At 44.5% G+C, this 19,740-nt stretch overlaps 2 protein-coding genes across 3 annotated transcripts in view; both read left to right on the top strand.

The window, feature by feature from the left end:
* RAD54B (RAD54 homolog B) overlaps positions 1-19,740 on the top strand; it is a 495,994-nt gene that overhangs the window by 130,308 nt on the left and 345,946 nt on the right. The gene's annotated exons all lie outside the window — the stretch shown is intronic.
* FSBP (fibrinogen silencer binding protein) overlaps positions 1,688-19,740 on the top strand; it is a 29,070-nt gene continuing 11,017 nt past the window's right edge. Inside the window, exon 1 of the mRNA XM_085605261.1 lies at positions 1,688-3,111. Within this exon, the coding sequence (XP_085461387.1) occupies positions 2,744-3,111 (368 nt within the window). The 5' untranslated portion in view covers positions 1,688-2,743. The remainder of the gene's footprint in view (positions 3,112-19,740) is intronic.

Here is a 19,740-nt window from a genome sequence, read left to right on the forward strand (position 1 = left end):
TTTGCACGCCATTCCACCTCAGTTAGGGCCCAGCTGTTTGTAAATCAATGTGTCTTGACCCTGCTCCAGTAGGAACAGTCCAGCCCGAACTGCTAGGCCAGGTCCTCCCTAAACCAAAACACAAGCAATCTAAGATCTGCTTTGCCTTTTATTAGGGCTCATAAGTTGGGTATAGCTTGGTTCTAGTAGAACGGTGTGCATGGGACACAGGTCTGCGTATATCCGTGCCAACTGAGGAGTCTCACTGAAGTATACAAAAAAGTAATGGATGGAATGCTTGAAATAATCTCAGCCACTGGTAATTGCTTAGTTCGCATCCCAATCAATTGATATTTTGCATACTTAAGAATAATTTTCCCTTAACTGGGCTAAGCCACTGGGCCCAAGTCCCAATGGACTAATGGACCCTCTATGGGGCTTATAAAGTGTCTAATCAGTAATCTTAATTTAACCCAGAATGCCACCATCAGGCAAGTTTTAACACTGAATATATGCGACCTTCCCACCTGAGCCCAAAGCGCCCTGCACTGGACATCTGCTGCTAGAAGAGCATCTCTCAAACTGCTTCACCCACAAGGCAATGCAAAGCATAGGACAAACGTTCTTGAAACATAATTCATTCTCTGAACCCAAGGGAGGAACCTTATATCAAGAAAGGATCTGCTGCTAATCATCACTGCTTTCAGAAGACACTGTATTGGTGGGAGATCAGGCCTTATAAAAATCTTAAACCTATTTAACACTCTTCCCAACAAACTAGAATTCAGAAAAAGACTAGGAACTTTGCCCTTTCACAAATCTTGACACAACCTCTAAAAGTCTGCGATCAATCTCTTTATGAAACGTATGAAAATAATTCTAGATGATTTATGAAAGTCCTGCTGACTCAAGTGCACAGCGCCTCAGGATGTACCAGAAACGTATCGATGGCTCCTGATTCTTGCTTAACAGCTGTGCGTCCCAGTAATACTTTTTAAGGATGGACTACAGAGTTGGAATCGATGGACAACTCTATGTACAACAATATCAGTGTATAGATGGTAAGTACCTGCATGTGTCTGTCACACTCGGCAACGCCCACTATTATGCTCTGTTGAAGTCCTACCAAACAATTAAACCCAGCCTCCACACCTCATACACGGCATCAAAATTCTCAACACGCACAAATGTGGGCTAATCTCAGACCGATGCCTTCTGTGCCTCAGGGTTTTTGCGGGTTGGCAGGGGTTCAGCTGAAACCTTTAGGTTTAATTTTCAGTTATCTTGCCCTCCACGATTAACGTGTGCTTGTTTCTGCATTTGCTTCTTTTTGCCCTTCTTGTCAACGCCCCAATCACCTTCCTGCTCTTCTGTTTGCGACTAAACTGATTTTTTTAATGCTGTTTTTCAATCCGCCTTGTGTCTTTTCACTGGTGCCCTATTATTCTTTGATGCCCTGCCTGCTCCCATTGTCAAATGCTTCTATTGCTACCCGGTACAGCGCTCTGAACCCCCATCCATTACTCTGCGCGCTATATAACACAATGCATACATAGATAAAAATAGCATAGCAATATCGAGTTTACACCACACCCTTCCTTATGCAGCACGGTTGCCAACCAGTAATAAATGCAGACGCCTTTCCAATTTCAAGTCGTTCCAGCTTATTAATTCGTGCTCTGTTCTCTGGTATGTGGGTATGTTTTGTTCTGCTTCGAGCTTCTAGAATGACAGTAAAGCCCATTCAGCCCGGAAGAGCGGCCAGTCCATACTGGTCTGAAGCATTATGTGTGTGTGTGTGTGTGTGTGTGCTGTGGAAACCGCGCGTATCCTAAAGGCAGTGATGAAAACACCGGCTTTTGTTAGAACACGCTCGCTGCAAAGCTTCGTAGGTTTCATTCGGCAGCGGTTCAGCTGCTCAGCTTTAGGTACACGTTTTATATAGACACATAGCCAAAGCTGCTGCGAGAAAGTATTCTAGCAAAGAAACCTTCAGTTTTGTTTGTATTTTGAGCTGAATAAACGTTAAGAATTTTCTGCAGAAGAAGGCTTAGACTGGAAATGCAGGAGAAGCTTAGCTTTGCTCTGAAAGCCCGAGCCTGGGTGTAACCTAACCAGCTGGAGGATATGCAGGCTGCTGATTGACAGCAGGACTAGCATTATGCAAATGTGTAAGAGAGCCGCAGCTCGGCAACAGCGATATGGGGCTCGGCGAGGGAGCTCTGCGCGCGCCATGCTCTCCTCTCTCCAGTTTAGCTGTTTGTTTTCCTCCTAGCACTGACCTTTCAGTTTAACGGAGGATTAAATCACATTATTGTTGTTGCGTTTTGTCCCAATGAAACAGTCATTTAGTGCTTTCTGTAGTGTGTCCTCTCCGTTTGATATCACTGCACAAAAAAGACATCAGCCCTTCCTGAGTTGTACCATTTTTCAACTGCAATGTGCTAATCTTCAGCCTGTGTGTGTTAGACGCCGTGTAGCCGGCTCTTCCTGCCCACTGAAGTCTGTTTTGCTCGTTTCTTTCCGTGTTCTTCAGGCTGCAGCCCTAGTATGTAGGTCAGGCTTGGCTTAAGCAGATTTCCTGAGCCTGCGTCAGATTAAGCTAAAGGAATTTTAATAAGCCCTCCCTTGTAGGCGTGGGCCTAAACGAGACAAGCCTAGCTAAGCCTGGTCTTTTTTTGTCTGTGAGAAAGAGCTGAGGCAAGCTGTAGAACGCATGAGAGAGAGCTCCAGTCGAGCTGGCTGCTGAATCCAGAGCTGAACAATGGTGGGGAAGGCTCGCTCCTCGAATTTTACCATTTCTGAGAAGCTTGATTTGCTAAAGCTTGTGAAGCCATATGTCAGTGTTTTGGAAGAGCACACCAACAAGCACTCAGTGATTGTGGAGAAAAACAAATGCTGGGAAATTGTCTCAGATAAGTATAATGCCATTGCGGCGGATCGTCCGGCGCGGACTGCGCAAGGCCTGCGCACTCTCTACAAGCGACTCAAGGAGTACGCCAAGCAAGAACTGCTCCAGTACCAGAAAACCCAGCTGGATTATGAAACCAGTGTCTCAGAGCCCACCAAGATCCTCGTGGAGATGATCCCACAGATCACCAACGTGTGCTTCCTGAGTGACCTCAAGCCAAGGTAAGAGACCCTTCTTTCACTCTTTACATTTGGAGGCGAAGGGCCTTCCCTTTCACTGTGCTTTCTGTTTGATAGCAAATGAGGTATTTCTGTATAGAGCACATACCATGATAAACGTGCATTCACAAAACTCCTATATATATATATGTATCCTACATGGCCTATTGAGAAGGGAAGCCTTCTAGTGAGGGGTGATCACTGCAGCCTTAACTTGAGACCAGTCCTGGCTGGCTCACGGTTCACAAGCTCCAGAAGGCGAAGGCCATTCTGGGATTCAACAGGAAATTGCACCCTCAACCTTTGCCCTCTCCTCCCTTCTTTCTCTTCCCCACCCCTCTATTTCTGTTCCCCTCCCCTCTATTTCTGTTCCCATCCCCTCCATTTCTGTTCCCATCCCCTCTATTTCTCCTCCCCTCCCCTCCCCTTTTTCACTTCTCACGACCTCAACCCTCCTCGCGTGTTTCTGCCTCTCCTCCGTGCCTTGTCCTGTGTACAAGAGGCAGATTATTCGAGCAGGAACCAAGACAAATGGGTGCCTTTCATTCGGCGTCCATGTTGTTCGCTCTCCGAGCTTCCAGTGTGCCATATAGTCCCGGTTTATCAAGCAGACTGCGATTTGCTGGCCGCGCAAACAAACACGCTGCCGTGGGTATCTAAAACCCTGCCCCCTCTCTCCCTCTGTGTGGAATATAGAGTTTATAATGACGGCTTGCACTTTAGCCTGGATCGGGCACTTAGTTAATGATTGTCTGCGTGGTAACCGCGAGCAAAACGTTTTATTCTGTATTTTTCGTTCGAACAATGTCCAAGGACATGTACCACCATAGTTTATTGCTTGTGAATGATATGCGCACTTGGTGTCGTATAGAAACGCTGCGTTTAACCTACGTTTTCCTCCTTTTTCCCTATGAATGTTGTTCTTGCCCTTTAAAGGAGAGGAATAGACTCCGCCATCAAGCACAGGCACCTTAACACCTGACCTTGAAACCTGTTCTTCCTGTCTCGGGCCACTCCTCAGCAGATACTGACAACAATGGAGATTTTATTTCCAAATGCTTTCTTTGTGTGATGTGAGCCAAGTCAGAGACACAAAGAAAATCACCTTGTAAATGAAGTCCATGATTTAAGCACATTACCGCGTGTAATTTGCACCGATGGTTGGCACAAAATTATTTTGTAATGCCTCATAATTTTTCAGTCATTGTACATAAAAGTAATAATTTCTCGTTAGATCCAGAACAAACCTTTGTGAATGCCTCAAGGTACCACATATTTGATGCACTTTATTTTGAGTAAATGGAAGTCTTTTAATGATGACATTTAACAGGGATTACGAAGATGTCTTCATCTTTTTGTTTCTTAAATGTGTGAATTTAGTTCGTAAGTTCGAAATGCTGAAGCTTAAGCGAACTCGAATATGCATTTGCATACTAATGCAGCTGGTCTGAATGGTGTGGACCATCAGTTTTGCACTGTCACGGACTTCCTGTTTCTAGTTGGCACAGTAGTGTCCTATTGGTTTTGCACAGATAAGGTGTACCAGTCGCTGAATTGTGTGGTTGAGCAGGAAGCCTAGCTATACAACATGTCAACAAGCAGTCGTTTTCTAAAATGACACCAGCGGGTTCATATTGAATAGATATATTTTTCAGTACAATAAATTAATACAAACCTACAGCATTTGTAGAAATTAACAGTGTTCATGGGTCAATTTTGGTAATTTAAACGCCGACTGGCAGATCCTTTGTAAAATTATTTTGCAAAATTATTCCATTTGTGTAGAGAGATGCCATCTTAAGGCAGCCATTTTAGGTCTTGCCTACATGCAGTAGAACGTTGTTGGCTGTTCGTTGTTGAACACTTTTTTGTACAGTAATAATACTTACAGTGGGCTTTGAATAAGGCCATTGCTTATCACTGATCAACTTATTTGTCAGTCTAATTTGCATGCTTCATATTAGATGTTTATTTGTTGTCCTTCTTGTGTTGTCAGTCCCCTGGAGAATTTATTTACCATCCTTTTGATTGAATGGCTTGTATCCTTCCACTGTTTACGTTCAGACAGCTACTTTATTTATTTTGTTGACACCACTCCATTAGAATGCATGTGTTTATTGCTCTCGCCCTCAGTCCACTGTATGCCATAACCCCAGCACTCTTTGTTGTGCTTGGCTGCTGCAGTTCGCTACCTGGCTGCTATTTTTTCCCACATGTGCTTTCACGCAGTCTTTTTTTATTTTTTTAAAGTTACCCCGTGTCCTTCTCCACTTCATGATGTATGGATGCTGGGGGCTGCCATAGCATCATGACGTGTACATGCATGCATATGCATCATCACACGGTGTCTTTTTGCTGATGTTGTTTGAAAAGGTTTGATGTATTGACTTTACCAGTGTTTTTCTTCCTTATTTACCTGTGCTATTCAGAATTGGCAAAAGCCAAAAGTGCTGCAAACGCCATTCAAAGGCAAGACCTATTGGCTTTGCCAATGATCGTCTTTTCATCCATACAGTGTTGTGGGCTTGCTTGTGTACTTCTTGTCTTAGGATGTACATTTGTCATAAACTATATTTTTTTTAAGCTACTGCAAGGCTTATGATAAGAGTAAGTGGTGGTAGGCAAAGCAGAAAGGACTTGGTGGATGGCATTATCTTGCGTGCAAATGTTGCACAATATGCATTTCTTGCAGCTGTTGAAATTTAATTGTAAACATTTCCTTTTGAAGTGGTCTTTATATGAATCTGTATTTATATAGCACAAACTTCGTCAAAAGGCTGCAGAGCACTATAAAGGGTCAAAGGCAAAGACATATTGTGTGGGTAGAGGAGTAGCTGGCTTCTGAGAGGAAAAGGGGGTTGTTACTGGTTCATGATGTAGTGGACTTTAAAGAAGTGTCTTTTCAGCTTTTTCCTAAATATGAGAAAGGTTGGGAGAGTCCTGAATCCTGATGGTTTTAAGGATGTGTTTCTAGATCCTGGGTTCATACATAGAGAAGGCCTGTTGCCATGTGCTTTTATTGGTCTCCAGTCTGATGCCCAGGCGCTGGATGTGCGGAGAGCCACCAGAAACAGTGAGCTTGTCAATCGGATAGGCAAGGGAGCCGATTGTAATATTTATGTAGATGATACAGATGGTCTTAAAGTGGTGTAGACTGGCAAGTGGAGTACCATCAGTGTGGGTGTGATGTCCATTTCTTCAATCCCTTAATGAGGTGTTTATGGTGTGTAGAATGCCCTTAAGAGGCAGTCTACGTCAAATCTGGGTGGCTGGCTGCGGATCAAGGTGTTTTGACTGTACAGATACGATGTACGAAGGCTTGAACAGCAACTCAGAAGTTGCTTTCTGGGGGATCTTTGTCGTGTAGTTGCAGAGATATTAGTGTTTTTTATCTTAGCTCAACAACTGGTTGTTGACTGTTGTATATACCAAACACTGATGTTTAGATGTCTTGTGTTAAAGGCAGCATATCTTAATGTATTGGTATTTGAATATTGGTGCACATTTCTATAAGAATAGCTGCACAGTTGCTAAATCAGTTAGCTCATGAACTTTTAGCAGTAACTAGACACACTATGTGTGAAATGAGTTGTAGGGAATGAGACTAGAAAAGATGATACTTTAGTTACACTATCTGTTTAGGTCCTGGTAGTGATGAGAATTCATTTTGTTAGTGACCCCGAGGATGGGAATGGATGCGAGGTTAGTAGAGTGGATAGGGGAGAGGCGTTCGGAGCTTGTCTTAGAGTTGTACGTCGAAGGTGGTTATGATGATGTCAGATATCGGGTGGGGTGAGGCACTATGGAGGGTTTCCAGGAGGGATATTGATCAGCATCTCAAGGTGAGTAGGGTGTTTAGGGCTAAAAAATTGCTGCCGGGTTTCCGAACAGAGGCTGTAGAGAAAAATGGGAAAATGTTCAGAGTAAGGATGGAGCAGGAGCAGGAATCGTGTGGAGATTTTAGCACTCAAACAAGTAACATGTAGAGGGACCTGTTGTATACATTGAACCAGAATAACTCTGGTAGATCCAGCATGATATGCATGTTACCAGATTGAGATAGATTTTCTCACTTGAGGGAGAAAGAGTTGGTGGGTTCTCCCTTATTATTCTTCCAAATTTCCTTCAGTGTAAAGCACTTGAGTCTTGCGTGCAACATTTATTTGTTTATATATATCTTTTTAAGTGGCACTGTGAACCAAGTTAGAAGCAAGTAAAAAGAAATAGAATAAAAAATGACTTAACAAAAACGAACCTTCTAGGGGCTAAACTGAAAGTGAATAGGGACTACTGGCTGTCTCCTTTCCATCGCTCTTCAGTGAATGGTCTCTGTGTTATTCTTCCCACCAATTACAGTAAAAAGGGGGAAGGAAGTTCAGAGGGGGCAAGGAGGGAAGGTGGATTATATGCGTGTGTTCAAAGAATCCTTCATTTCAGATTTCTGGTCCTCCAACTGTGTGACCAACCTTAGAATCCTGACATTTGCTACATGCTTGAAATTTTCCAACATCCTCCACCCTGTTTGCAGTTTTTAGAATGGATTGAGGCAATGCAGTGCTGAAATTTCTTCCTTTTTTACCTTATGTGCATCCACTTGGTAAGGAGTCTACTCCCTTCCCGTCAAGCTTCTTTGTTTCTGTTGAGTACTTTCCAGACTTTACATTAGAAATTCAAAGGGCTCATTTTAAGTCTCAGATGACATCAACAAGCTGTCTATTGCATCACGTTTTTGTATAAAATTTCTGTTGAGGCCACCAAAGTCTTCTCCCTTCTCATGAACCCTTCCATCTTAGTCTTTGATTAATCCCATGTCTCGGTGAAATAACAAAAGATAGACAAATCTGACTGGAAAACCTTTTATGTGCGGTGTTCTAAAGTGCTTTTCTTAATGGCCTGTATGCACCCCCAACCCTTATTTAAGGCCTTCTGCATTTTCATTTACAGATGATCCACTTTCTCCATTTAGGCGAAGAGCAGAAGACCCCGCAATCTCTAGTGTTGAGCTAGGATTTCCCTTCACTATTTTTTTAAAATTGGAAACCCCTTTTGTAAAATGCAGTTAATAGAATATTCCCATTCTGTTCAGTGTGTGTACTGTAACCCTGTGATGCTGAGGGCTTCCCTGTTTCTGCCTCATGTTGTGGTTTCTCTGATGTGCTGTTGCTACCTGTTGCCTCATCTTGTAGAATCAATAGCCTTTTGGTTTGGAAGGAGCTCCCCAGCCACTTGTGGTGTACTCCTCTTCATCTTCAGTGCTGTATACTGCTGTGCCCATCTTATGTTGTAGTCATTGACTACCTTCAGTGTTTAGTCTTCTTGGCACACTGCAGGTCTGTAGGATTGTTGTTCTTGTGTTCCTCTGTTCGTACTCTGGGAAGGATGGCCTTTCCTCTCTCCAGCCATGAATTGTTTGCTCGTCGGGTGTTCGATGCCCTCTGGATTCACTGTGATATGCACTGGTCCTTATTTATTTGCCTGCTCCTCTAGGAGTTGGTGCCAGGCATTCCACCTGTGAAATTCTGAGCAGAGCTCACTGAGATGTGGCAGTCTCGGAGCCCACTCTTCAGCACCCCGCTTTTCTGTACACTCTTTACCCTGGGACAGAGATATAACCTCCTTTGGAAGGGGATGGAGTTCTTTGCAAGAGTATGGACTATTCCTCTTCGATTGGGCAGAATTAGAAAGCTAACTCACCAATTTGATATTAATGAGAGTACAGAGAGTGATAAATAACATTTGAAAATTGGGGGCTGAGTTTACAGCAATTTCCGCTTGTGTATTAAGCTTAACTTTGCTGAAGAATGTCTTTAAGTTGTTTTTCTTGGGATGCAAACGAGTCGGGATTATTACAATTGGGGTAGGGCAAGTTCTTGCATGTAAGAGATGAGTTTGTATGCTTTGTTAGTGGCACTAGTTATTCTACTCAAAAGGAAGTCTTTGGTTGAGAACAAAACTTGTAAGCGATCAGGGCTGCTCTAAGGATGCAATGCTGGGTTTTAGTTTAGGCCTGCGTTTCTAAGTGATGACCGTTTTGTATGATGATTGTTATATTTGCGAAAACCAACTGGGGTTCGTGGAGCCGTGTGTATTTTTTTTTTGTCCCAAGAAAAAATAAACTTGCAAGTGTGAAATGGAGAGATTTCAGGGGGAGTTTGCTGAGAAATCACAAAGGCTGTAACGGAGGACATTTGGGAATACAGTGAAACAGGTGGGGCTTGGGTCTAATGAGTAATTTGTTTTGTGTGGGAGGTGTGATGGTTTAGCCGTTGGATTTAGTATTTGCAACGCTCTCTGTCATTGCCATAAATTTGGCATAGTGTTCACTGTCCAGTAGGAATATGGAGGTGTGTCGGAGAGTGGTCCTTCCAGGCAAGCCCTTTTACGTTAGAGAGGCTGTATGTTATGATTCTATCTCAAAATTATAGATAGATAAATAGATGCCATCATGTGACCTTACTTATTTTCCTAAAATAATCCGAAACCTAACATCTGTGAGCACAGAGCACACTCGCTCTGCCACGTTCTTCGAGGCATAGAACAAGTATTGCAAAGGGAATACCTAGTCCTGACCCTTGTGTGGTCCTCGCTCAAAAAATGTGTTTCATAATAAAGCATAGACACGCTTTCAAGCGTGACTCCTCCACTAAGACACTTGGGTGTTTTTCTGGACTATTAAGACCCCTGCCCTAGGTAGTAACAGGGAAGGACTTGGTGTCTGTAGCAGCATATTTCCTACCTCGCCCCCAAGCAACCTGGCGCACCCCCCTCCCGTCCCTGCCAGTAGACAAGGCAAAGGCAGAAATGTAACTCTGGTGTGTGACCCCATCCCGACTTCGCTGTTAACATGAAGCCAACCTAAAACATGTTCATAAACTCTAGAACTTCTAGTTCAAACCACTGCAATCCATGCCATTCTCACACAGCCTCCCACATAGAGAAACAGGTCAGAATGTGTGACCAACCTGCAGCATTTGTCACCACCCAAACTCCCTCATCCCAAGATGCAGCTTAGATCCCCTGTCAAAGAATCCTCTGCAACATCTGTAGTGTCTGTGCTGAAGATTGTGGCTTGCTTCTGTTATGCTTGTCCTGTGGGACTGCCTTGGCATCCCCACTCTCTTTGCACATATACTGGATCACCTCCTTTTTGGTTGCCATTATTTCTGCTGAATTTGGAAAATTCCTTTTAAAGTATGTTAGAAATGGGTTGGGCTCCCGCCTCGATCGGCAATATGCGGGGTGGGCACCAGCTGCCAAAAATGAGCGCAAAAGCGGGGTGGGCACCCGCCAGCAAGCACAAAATGCAGGGTGGGCACCCGCTCCCCACGCTTTGCAGGAGAAGCTCCAGGTCGCAGCCCAGTGCTGCAAATCAACAATAGAAGCGCTCCACGAGGCGCTAAGGCCCACAGTTCCTGAGAAGTCCTTAAGGTTCAAGGGGCGTAGCTGGGCCCAGGGAGGCCAGCACACAGGGCCCTCCAGCAGGGAGGCAAGCCCTCGTTGCGGTTCATCCTGGGCCCCAGCAGCAGCAAGCCCCCAGTAAGTACAGGAAGAGCACGCAATCACCCACCTCATGGGGTCACAGCCCATATATTTATATTAGGCATTCCATTGTCTGCCCTGGCACAGGGCTTGGGGGAACCAGCCTAAACTGGTTCAGGGGGGAATTTGGGCACTTTGTTTACCTGGCTCCTCTTCCCCTTTGTCAGGTGGGGGCTCGGTGATCAGACACACCACAGGGGGCGGAGCCAGCATTCACTAGGGCAGGCACAATCCTATTCAGTGACCAGGGACTTCTCCTCTCACTACTCCAAATGCAGATGTCCCATTCAGCCTAGCGCTGACTCACCCTGCCCCTCCTGGAGCCACACACCACACTAGCCCCTGTCACTCAAAAGCCAGGCATGCAATTCACATCAGGCAGGCAGACACATAGCACACAGAAATGCCAACTTAAAAGTGGCATTTCTAAAATAGTTATAATCTGCGCACACCATTGCGCAGCATTTATTATCACTATTCCAAATATACCAAACTTGACCACGCTGTGTCTCTCGTATCAGGAATTACCACTGAACCACTTATCAGTGAATCCCCAATGCATTCCTATGGGAGGGCAGCCCCACAGTAGTGAGAAACCAAAAATGTCTGTTTGTCACTACCAGGACATGTCACACACTTAAGGTACATGTCCTATCTTTTACCTACAATGCACCCTGCCCATAGGGGTAGCTAGGGCCTACCTTAGGGGTGACTGACATGTAGTAAAAGGGTGGGGTCACCGACATGGCACATATTTTAGGTGCCGCGTTACAGCGGCAGTGACACCGCGCGCACAGGCCCTGCAATGGCAGAGGCCTGAGATAGGTTTGAAAAGCTACTTTGGTGGGTGGCACAATCAGTGCTGTAAGCCCACCAGTAGATTTTAATTTACCAGCCCTGGGTATCTGAGATACCACTTTGCAAGGGACAGACAGGTAAATTAAATAGGCCAAACAGTTGTAGACCAATCTTACCATAAGTAACCCAGAGAGCAGTGCTAAAGTGCCCAAAGTCCTAAAACCACCAACACCATGTCAGAAAAAAGGCTAGGAGAAGGGCGAAACGTTTAGGGATGACCCTGCAAAAAGGCCCAAGTCCAACACAGTAGCTCAAGGCTATTGCCAGCATTGATGAGACTCAAGCCTGCTTTTCATCAGTTTCTGAGATGGCTCAAACTCTTCTTTTGTTTCCAAATTCAAAATAGCTAGTGCATCCTCCAGTAACTGAGGAGAACGTTACTTCCTCTCCTAGTGGAAACTAAAGTAGGAGGGATGGTGCCATCATGATGAAATGCCTGATTCCCTGAGGTGACAATGGCAGGTCTGGAATCATTGTCTTGCCAGCATGATCTCTAAGAGGGCTTGCAAGAACTAGAGCTGCTTTATATTATAGGAAAATATACCCCCCTTCTGTTCTAGCTGTAGCATTCACAGCCCTGGAGTCACTCAGTCACTGACTTGCTCATCCATATTCTCCTCTAGTGTCTCTACCCCTTTGCAGAGTTCAGCAACACCTTTCATGTCCGTTTTAACTGAATTATTCTTCATTAAGCTCCTTGAAGATCTAAAGTTGGAGGCCCTTTGTGATTACACCTCCTTATCCCAAAGTGAAGCATTCTCCATCTCTGGGTCCTTATTCGTCATTGCTATGGAGAGGTGGGGCTGAGGGAAGAAGTGTAGGTAGAGCTGCCCTGTTGCTTGATGTCTTGCTTGGCTCTAATGAAACATTTTATTTTTAATGTTGGTTCTTTCCCCCCATTTTTTTCCAGTCATGACTGAAGTGTAGAGACCAGCCTTAATATTCACCCAGAAATAATCCCGGGCACTGGCTATAATTCAGTCAGGACTCATGGTGACCAGTGGATAGCTATTGGTCGGTCTGCAGACTCAGCTGCTATTTAGTCCAGCTATTTAGTGCATTGCAGCTTGCGGAGTGCTCTCTAAAAAGGACAAGCTCTTCAGGAGGTCCCCACTTGTACCTCCATGTGTCTTAGAAGACAAACGCCCCACTTTCTTGCTTAAATTTGTAGATGGCTCCGCTCACCCAGTCTGCTGTGTTACAACTGTTGCACATCCTCCTGCTCTGGTGCCTTGTGGGTCTGCTCACCATAGTGCCTTTAAGATCAAGGAGACTATAAAGTGTCCATCCGCAGCTTTCTTCCCATCTTTTAACCCACACTCTGCTGTTGCAACTCTTTAACTGGTTGCCTCACTCGTTCTAGCATACCTTGTAGTTTGTCAGATTTGTAGTCTCCTGGATTATTAAAATACATTGTTTGGGTTGGGACTGCTCCTGGGCTGACTTGTCCTCAGGGGCTCTACTTGCTTCAGACTTCACAGCGTTCTCAAAGCTCTAGTCAGAACCCACTGGTACAGCATTTGGGGTGTCCCCTCTATTCTGTCAAATCATGTGCCCCTCTTCAGAACAGTCTGCTTCTGGTGTCCGCCTCGTTGAGAGTGGGTTACCGAACCCTTTGTACGGTGTAACCTGTAAGCACTAATCTGGAAGCTGCATCAGTGCTCGTCGGGTCCCCACTCTGCTTGACACTGCCTTCTTACTCCGCATTCAGAAATACACCTGATCTGGTGCGTCGCTGTCTGTTAACAGCGGTGGCTGAGTGGGATCTTACAGGGTTTGCGACTGCCACCAAATTTGTACATACTGTGGACAGCATAGTTGATGTCTTTGATTCAAATGCTGCAAATAGGCCAGAGATTTTGTTCTTACTATTTATGTTTGAGTGCAAGGAGCTCGTTTCATGCCTTGCCATTGGTTGAGCGTCTGACAGTAATGTTGTTCCCACTACCTTTTGAAATTTTGTATTGTATAAGGATAGTTTGATTCACTGAGGCTCAGGTTTTTTTTTGTAATTGCTATTGGAGTTTTTTTCAGTAGAGTTAATCTTTCTATGAACTTTATCTCCTTTCTTTGGGATTCCTAATGGGCATCAGTTTGTGTATTGACCAATTGTTCTGTTGTGAGTATGTTGAGCAATTAATATGTGGGTGGGTTACCTTCTGCTTCACAATCTGTGGCTGAAAGCTCAAAAACGACTCATTTTAAACTCAATTTCTTCCTTAGCTCAATCAGGTATTGCTTAAAAGTCAGGCTTGGATTTTTTTATTTTAAATTGTCAATTTTTATTATCAGAATTACTCAACTGTCTGGACTGTAACCTTTTGTTAGCTGTAGGTCAACCTTGTTTACTTGTGGTTTGGGGTACAGACAATGTGTTTTTTCTTTGGCATCTACATCTTCTGTGAGTTTTAATTTGCTGAAGTGTGCTTTGGGGTCCAAGGAACTTCAAATGGCTCTTACATCTTCCAGTTGATGGGGTATTTTCAGGGTGATCTTTAGTGTGCGAGACAAAGTGGGGTATTTTTGGACCTAACCCACACTATCTGTTGGATCTTAGTCTTGCTTAATCATCCCTCCTGTTGTTATCCAGAATTTCCTCGATGGACCTATTCTTTTGGTTTCGGCCCCCCTGAGAACACAGCGGTGCTTTATTACTGGACTCCACTTCTTCCTTCTTATTTATTCACCTGCTTCATATTTGCATGGTCCATTTTTCTCTTGGTCCAAATGGGAGCCTTACTGGGGGTATTGCATGGTTACTTCAGTCTGCAGACCCCCTTGGCACTGTCAGCTCTGTAAGAGGTGCCTGCCTTGAACCAGTTATAATACTGTATTGCTTAGTTTTGTGCTGAGATTCAGGTTTGTAAACTTAAAGTGGTTCAGTTTTAGGTATGAGGTGGGCTACGGCAATAGGAGGTTTGATCTTATTGACCTCTTTGGTGTAATGCAAACAGTGGTTTGCATTGCAGTGTAGAAGTAACTGTAGCTAGAGCTTACAATATCTCCAGTCTCTGTGCCGCTTCACTGGATGGCTATTTCCAGTTGAATCTGATTTCCTGCTTGTTTAATGTTGTCACAGGTGCGCACAAGGGCATCCTACGCCAATTACCAGAATCCTCTTGTGCTACTTTTGAGATACCCCTGGAAACCCTCATCTTCCTTTGAACCAATTGTTAGCTCATACACAAGCTATTGGTTGGCTTGGGTTGATGTGTTAGATATCCACTATAACTACCCCGTCTACTTGAGATTTCTATCATGGCTATCCTTTTATTACTTGTTCTAATCCCCTTACCAAATGGGACATTTGCTCTACGTTTTGGGGGCATCATTTTAGCTTTAGTGTCTGGCAGTGTTTTAGGGGGTTGGGGCGGAGGTTACTTGTATGCGCTTTACACCTTGGAAATTCTTCCCCTAAGGAGCCAACCAGTTTAGTCTTCCCAGGGTCAGAACCTGCAGTCTTCTTTTGGTGCCAGGGTGCATTTTCACTGGATTCTGGTGGTTGACACCAATAAGAGGTGGGACATGCTTCTGATCTTTATATGCTGGCTTTTGTAGATGCATCGTTTTAGCTGCAAATAATACTGGACCCCTACTACCTCTGCCATTGGCACAGCAGCTTTCATTTGGCCCTCAGAAGGATTGCATCGCTCCATGCAGGTGGTGCAGCCTTTGGTCTCTTTCTTGCCAGACCTATATTTTGGCTCATGCTTGCTTTGATCTATGCCCGAGAAGCTGTAGGATTCTTTACCGGGCCTAAGTGACTTGGCACCTCCCATTAAAACAGTCTGGGGGCCATGTGAACACTTCAAAACCTCTTTTCGTAATCCCTTGTGCTGGAAAAACGCCCACAAGTATAAAATTACTCTGCTGTTTGAGAATTTGATCTTGCTCACTGAGGGTGCAGGTTCCATCTTGCCGGTGTGGTCTGGTGTGAAGGCTAGAGACTCTAGTATCTCTCTTGGTGCAGTGTGGTGGAGCTAAGTGTTTCCATTAAAAAACTTTCTGATCGAGTGAATTCCAGTTCCTGTCCTGAAATTGCTTGCTTGCCGGAAGTGCAACAGCCCTGGCTAGTATTCTATATGAGGAGGCATAGGAGTGGTTTTACATGTCAATATAAAGGACACGGGACAGGTTTTTGTTCTATCAGATAGACTCCTCTAATGATAATGATCGCTGAGTGGCATGGCACTTGCTGATGGATGAGAGGATAAGGTTCCATATGTATTTTGTTTAGCTGTCCCATTTCTGTTCTGTGAATTCCCAGCTCGGAATAGCCTCTTGGTTGATGAACAAACCGCTCCTGTACTACCTCCAGAGAGACATTTAAATAGATCTAGTTTCCTAGATCCTCCATCATCTTTGGTTTTGCAATGTGAATCTTTTCTGAATTAACATGGTGTGCATTACTGACGTCTAGTGGTTGGGCCCAGAATTCTCCTTTGTAGCCTGTTTTTCCTTGTTTTTAAATCTTTTTTTGACTGCTTCAAGGACCCTTTGGTGACCTGTCTTTCCCCCTGTGACTTTACAAGTACGCCTCAGAAGCCCCTGTGCGTGGTCTCCATCTACATTTTATTTTTCCTGCTGTTGGGTGTGGAATCAAGACAGAGGACTCCAACAGCCGAAGAAGTGCACCAGGCAGACTATACAACTAATATGTTCTGCCTCAACAAGCAGGGGTGAACACAATCTTATGTTCTTTCCAAACTGGACCATGACATCTGGAAACGGGCCATTCAAAGACACATAGCCCTGTTTGGCAGTGCACCTCTCACTATGACTAAAAGTGGAGGCACACAGACAAGAAATAGCCTCTCCGGAATGGGAACTGAAAAATCCGGTATTAGGAGTGTTTCTAAAGTGGGGTACACCAGATATGGACCTGTTTGCAACACCAGATAACGCTAAAATGCCAAAGCCTTATATTCATGAGCCACACCACATGTCAAAAGGCAATGCCCTATCAATAGACTGGTCAGATAAATTTGCATATGCTTTCCCCCAATACCCTTGATACCATTGGTGATAAACAAGCGCAAGCAGACAACTATGATGCTTGTCTTTATAGTACCACAGAGGAAAGACAGACGTAAGTACGTCTGATCTAGTGGAGTTCTCACAGGGGGCAGTAATCAAACTACTACCTGCAGGGCCTTCATATGACCTGCAGACAATACAGGAGAAACAAGTCTCCCACCTAGGACCAGGCAGCCGCAGATTAGCTGTGTGGTTCCTGAGGACATAGATTTCAGAGTTCTGGGTCTACCGCAAAGAAGCAAGGATATCCTAAGGGAGGCCAGAAGGGCAACTACAGGAAATTGCTACATGGCAATGTGGAACAGATATGTTCACTGGTTTAACATGGTGGGAGCAATGAGCAGTAGAACACAAGACACTTCTGTTATTAGATACCTTATTTTTCTTTTAGAAGAAAACCTCACCCGAGTCTGCTTGTCCGCCATTGTGGCATGCATTAGGCATATATAGGGAGAAGCTTTTTCTCCCCTCCAATCATGAAGGAATTCCTATAGGGGGAAAAAAAGGATAGCCACATCACAAAGAGCATCTGCATCTTCATAGAATGTAAACCTAGTGCTCACACAGCTAATGAAGGAACCTTTCAAACCAATGCATGAGAAGACTACATCTATAAAATCAATATACAGCCTCTAAATCCAGAATAGATTTACAGTACAAAACAAAATGGTTACTTACGGGTGGAAGTAATTTTGCAGTCCGAAGATTTTTTTTATATTCAGTTGTGACCCTCAAACACCCCCCCCCCACCTCCCCAGAATTGAGCTGCCTTTAAGACAACAAATGGGAGGAACTTACACACTAGATAGGATGCCAGTGGAAGAAGTTGCAAAGCCTGAAAAACAATCGGAAAATGACAAGCACGCACAGGAGCTTCTGGAGCATATGTCTAACGTCACCAGGGGATGACTTGTCACCAAATGGTCCTCGATGAAATCCCACAAAAAAAAAGGAAATGACTGCAAAATAGACTTCCGGACCAAACCACCAAATGGTGGAATAATGCACAGCATGTGAATACCGAAAATTCTTCAAGCTGAAAAACTACTCCTGCCGCTAAGTAATCATTTATTTTTATCATGCTGAAGGAGAGCTCTTTACATTCATTTTTGGTAGGAAACATGTACACCTACTATACCACCATCTTAGATATTTGCATGCCTTTCTTGTCTTGAATGCCTTTCTATTGTGAATTTAGTTGTCCATCCCCAGGCTCCGCTAGTGGGAAATGTTGGGGTGGTCCCACTTCTTGAATGGTATTATTGGGACTCTTAGACCACTTAAGCCAATATGCTCCTTCTTATCAGTATATGGTCATAGCCTCTTAACCCTGTGAGGCTTGAAACTGCCCTCTGTCATCCACAGTATGGATTCCATTCCACCACACTGGTTTTCCCATCCAGGGTGTGTTGGTAAAGTAAAATTATTTGTTTATTAAATGGATGCTGGAGCACCACGATGATATTCAGGTACTTTACAAAGAATAGCAAACAAAATAGACATGAAAAAGCATTCATAACTAAATCAAATTGTCTCGGTTTGGTGTGGCCAGCAAAGAGCTAACCTGTTGTTTAGGAAATCTTAGTTTTACTTCTGTCAACAGAAATGGATTAAAGTAGCTTGAGTCCCCAGCCACTCATCTCTGAATTAATAAAACCACCATTACTCCAGGCTGTGATGCCAGGGCATTGTAATCCTAACTTAACTTCGCATTACCAAGAGCTTATTAGTGCTGTGTGCCATTACTTAGAGTTCCTGCAGTGGATCTTGGTGAAGGAGCCCATACTTATGAAGTCTCCCAAATTCTCAACCTTGATCACACTTTCATGGATGCCACTCAGTGCCATACACGGCTCCCAGGCCATCCAGGGGCATCACAGTGTTAATATGCCAAAAGACAATTGTTGAGAAGTTGCATATCTTCCCAAACAAGTCACTCAGCGGTCTCAGAAGGGATATGTTTAATGTCCATTTCCCCTAGGAGAACATCGGATGCATCAGGAAAGGCGCATGTTCTGAATGTCCTCTTCTATAGCTGCAATCCCACTTGCCCCCTTTAAGGCCAGTGTTGTGCAAAGTGTACAGGGCCATTCAAAATCTTCTATCCTCCAGATCCTTCACTAACCAGGAAGAGGGTAGCCCCTTGAACTTTTAACAACTTTCTTTTCCATATCGTCATTCCTGTGAATACTAGTGAAGTCTGACAGAGGATACCTCCATTTTTGTTGTTGTTTTTTTTGGATAAATCTGTTTATTGTTTTGCAAGTTTTACAGCTTATAGATAAGCACCAGGACTCAATTAACAGTGACCAAATCATAAAGCAATAGGCTAAACCAGAGGAGCCGTATCATGGGGCATGAGGAGCTCTCGCTCAACAGTCAATGGATTTAACGACCAGGTGATAACGATATGAACCCCAGTATGATACACAATGTCATGCTTTGGTATGAGAGGACCAGCGGTATAATGCACACAGTCTACACAAATCCACCAGGATACTTGCAGGCACAGATAATGAGATATAACATGAACAGGAGGCGGAACGTCCAAACCCCCCATCAACTAATAAGCAGCAGCAGAGTCCGACCTACAAAGGTATATTTCACATTGGCCCCCCCAGCCTCCCCCCCAGCACCCCCCAAACGAACAGTCCCACATTGGAAACCTGACACCGACTACCCTGAGCATCAGTCATTGCACTGCTGACTAATTGGCAAATTAACTGACCACATGTACACGCTCAACCATTTCCGGGGACACCCCTCCCTCTTGGGCAGTGGTTCTCTCCGCAGCATCCCCCTCAATCCGCGCCAAGGCCTGTAGGAGACCATCCCATTGTGTTGTGATAGGTGTCCTCCTAAGCCCCAGTGTTTCCTCCCTCAGGAGAGCTATGCCCTCCGCCTTAGCCCATGCCTGGAGTGAGAGCCACCACGCCCGTATGTGTGGCGGATCCGGTGCCTTCCAGTGTTTTGTGAGCAGCCGTTTAGCCACCACCAGTCCCAAGTCAAGGAAACGGGAGGTAACCTTCACGGCTGGTATTCTACAGAATAGGTGCAGTAGGTAGACGGGCCACTCAAAAGGTATAGTGCGGCCTGTGCATATATGCAGCATCTCATGAACTGTGAAGTATAAACAGCTGTATCTGGTGGAATCGCATGTTGCGCGGTACGCGTATTGGGCTCTGTAGTATCTTGCCC

The sequence above is a fragment of the Triturus cristatus genome, chromosome 5_1 (assembly GCF_964204655.1).
Source record: "Triturus cristatus chromosome 5_1, aTriCri1.1, whole genome shotgun sequence".
Classification (NCBI taxonomy): domain Eukaryota; kingdom Metazoa; phylum Chordata; class Amphibia; order Caudata; family Salamandridae; genus Triturus; species Triturus cristatus.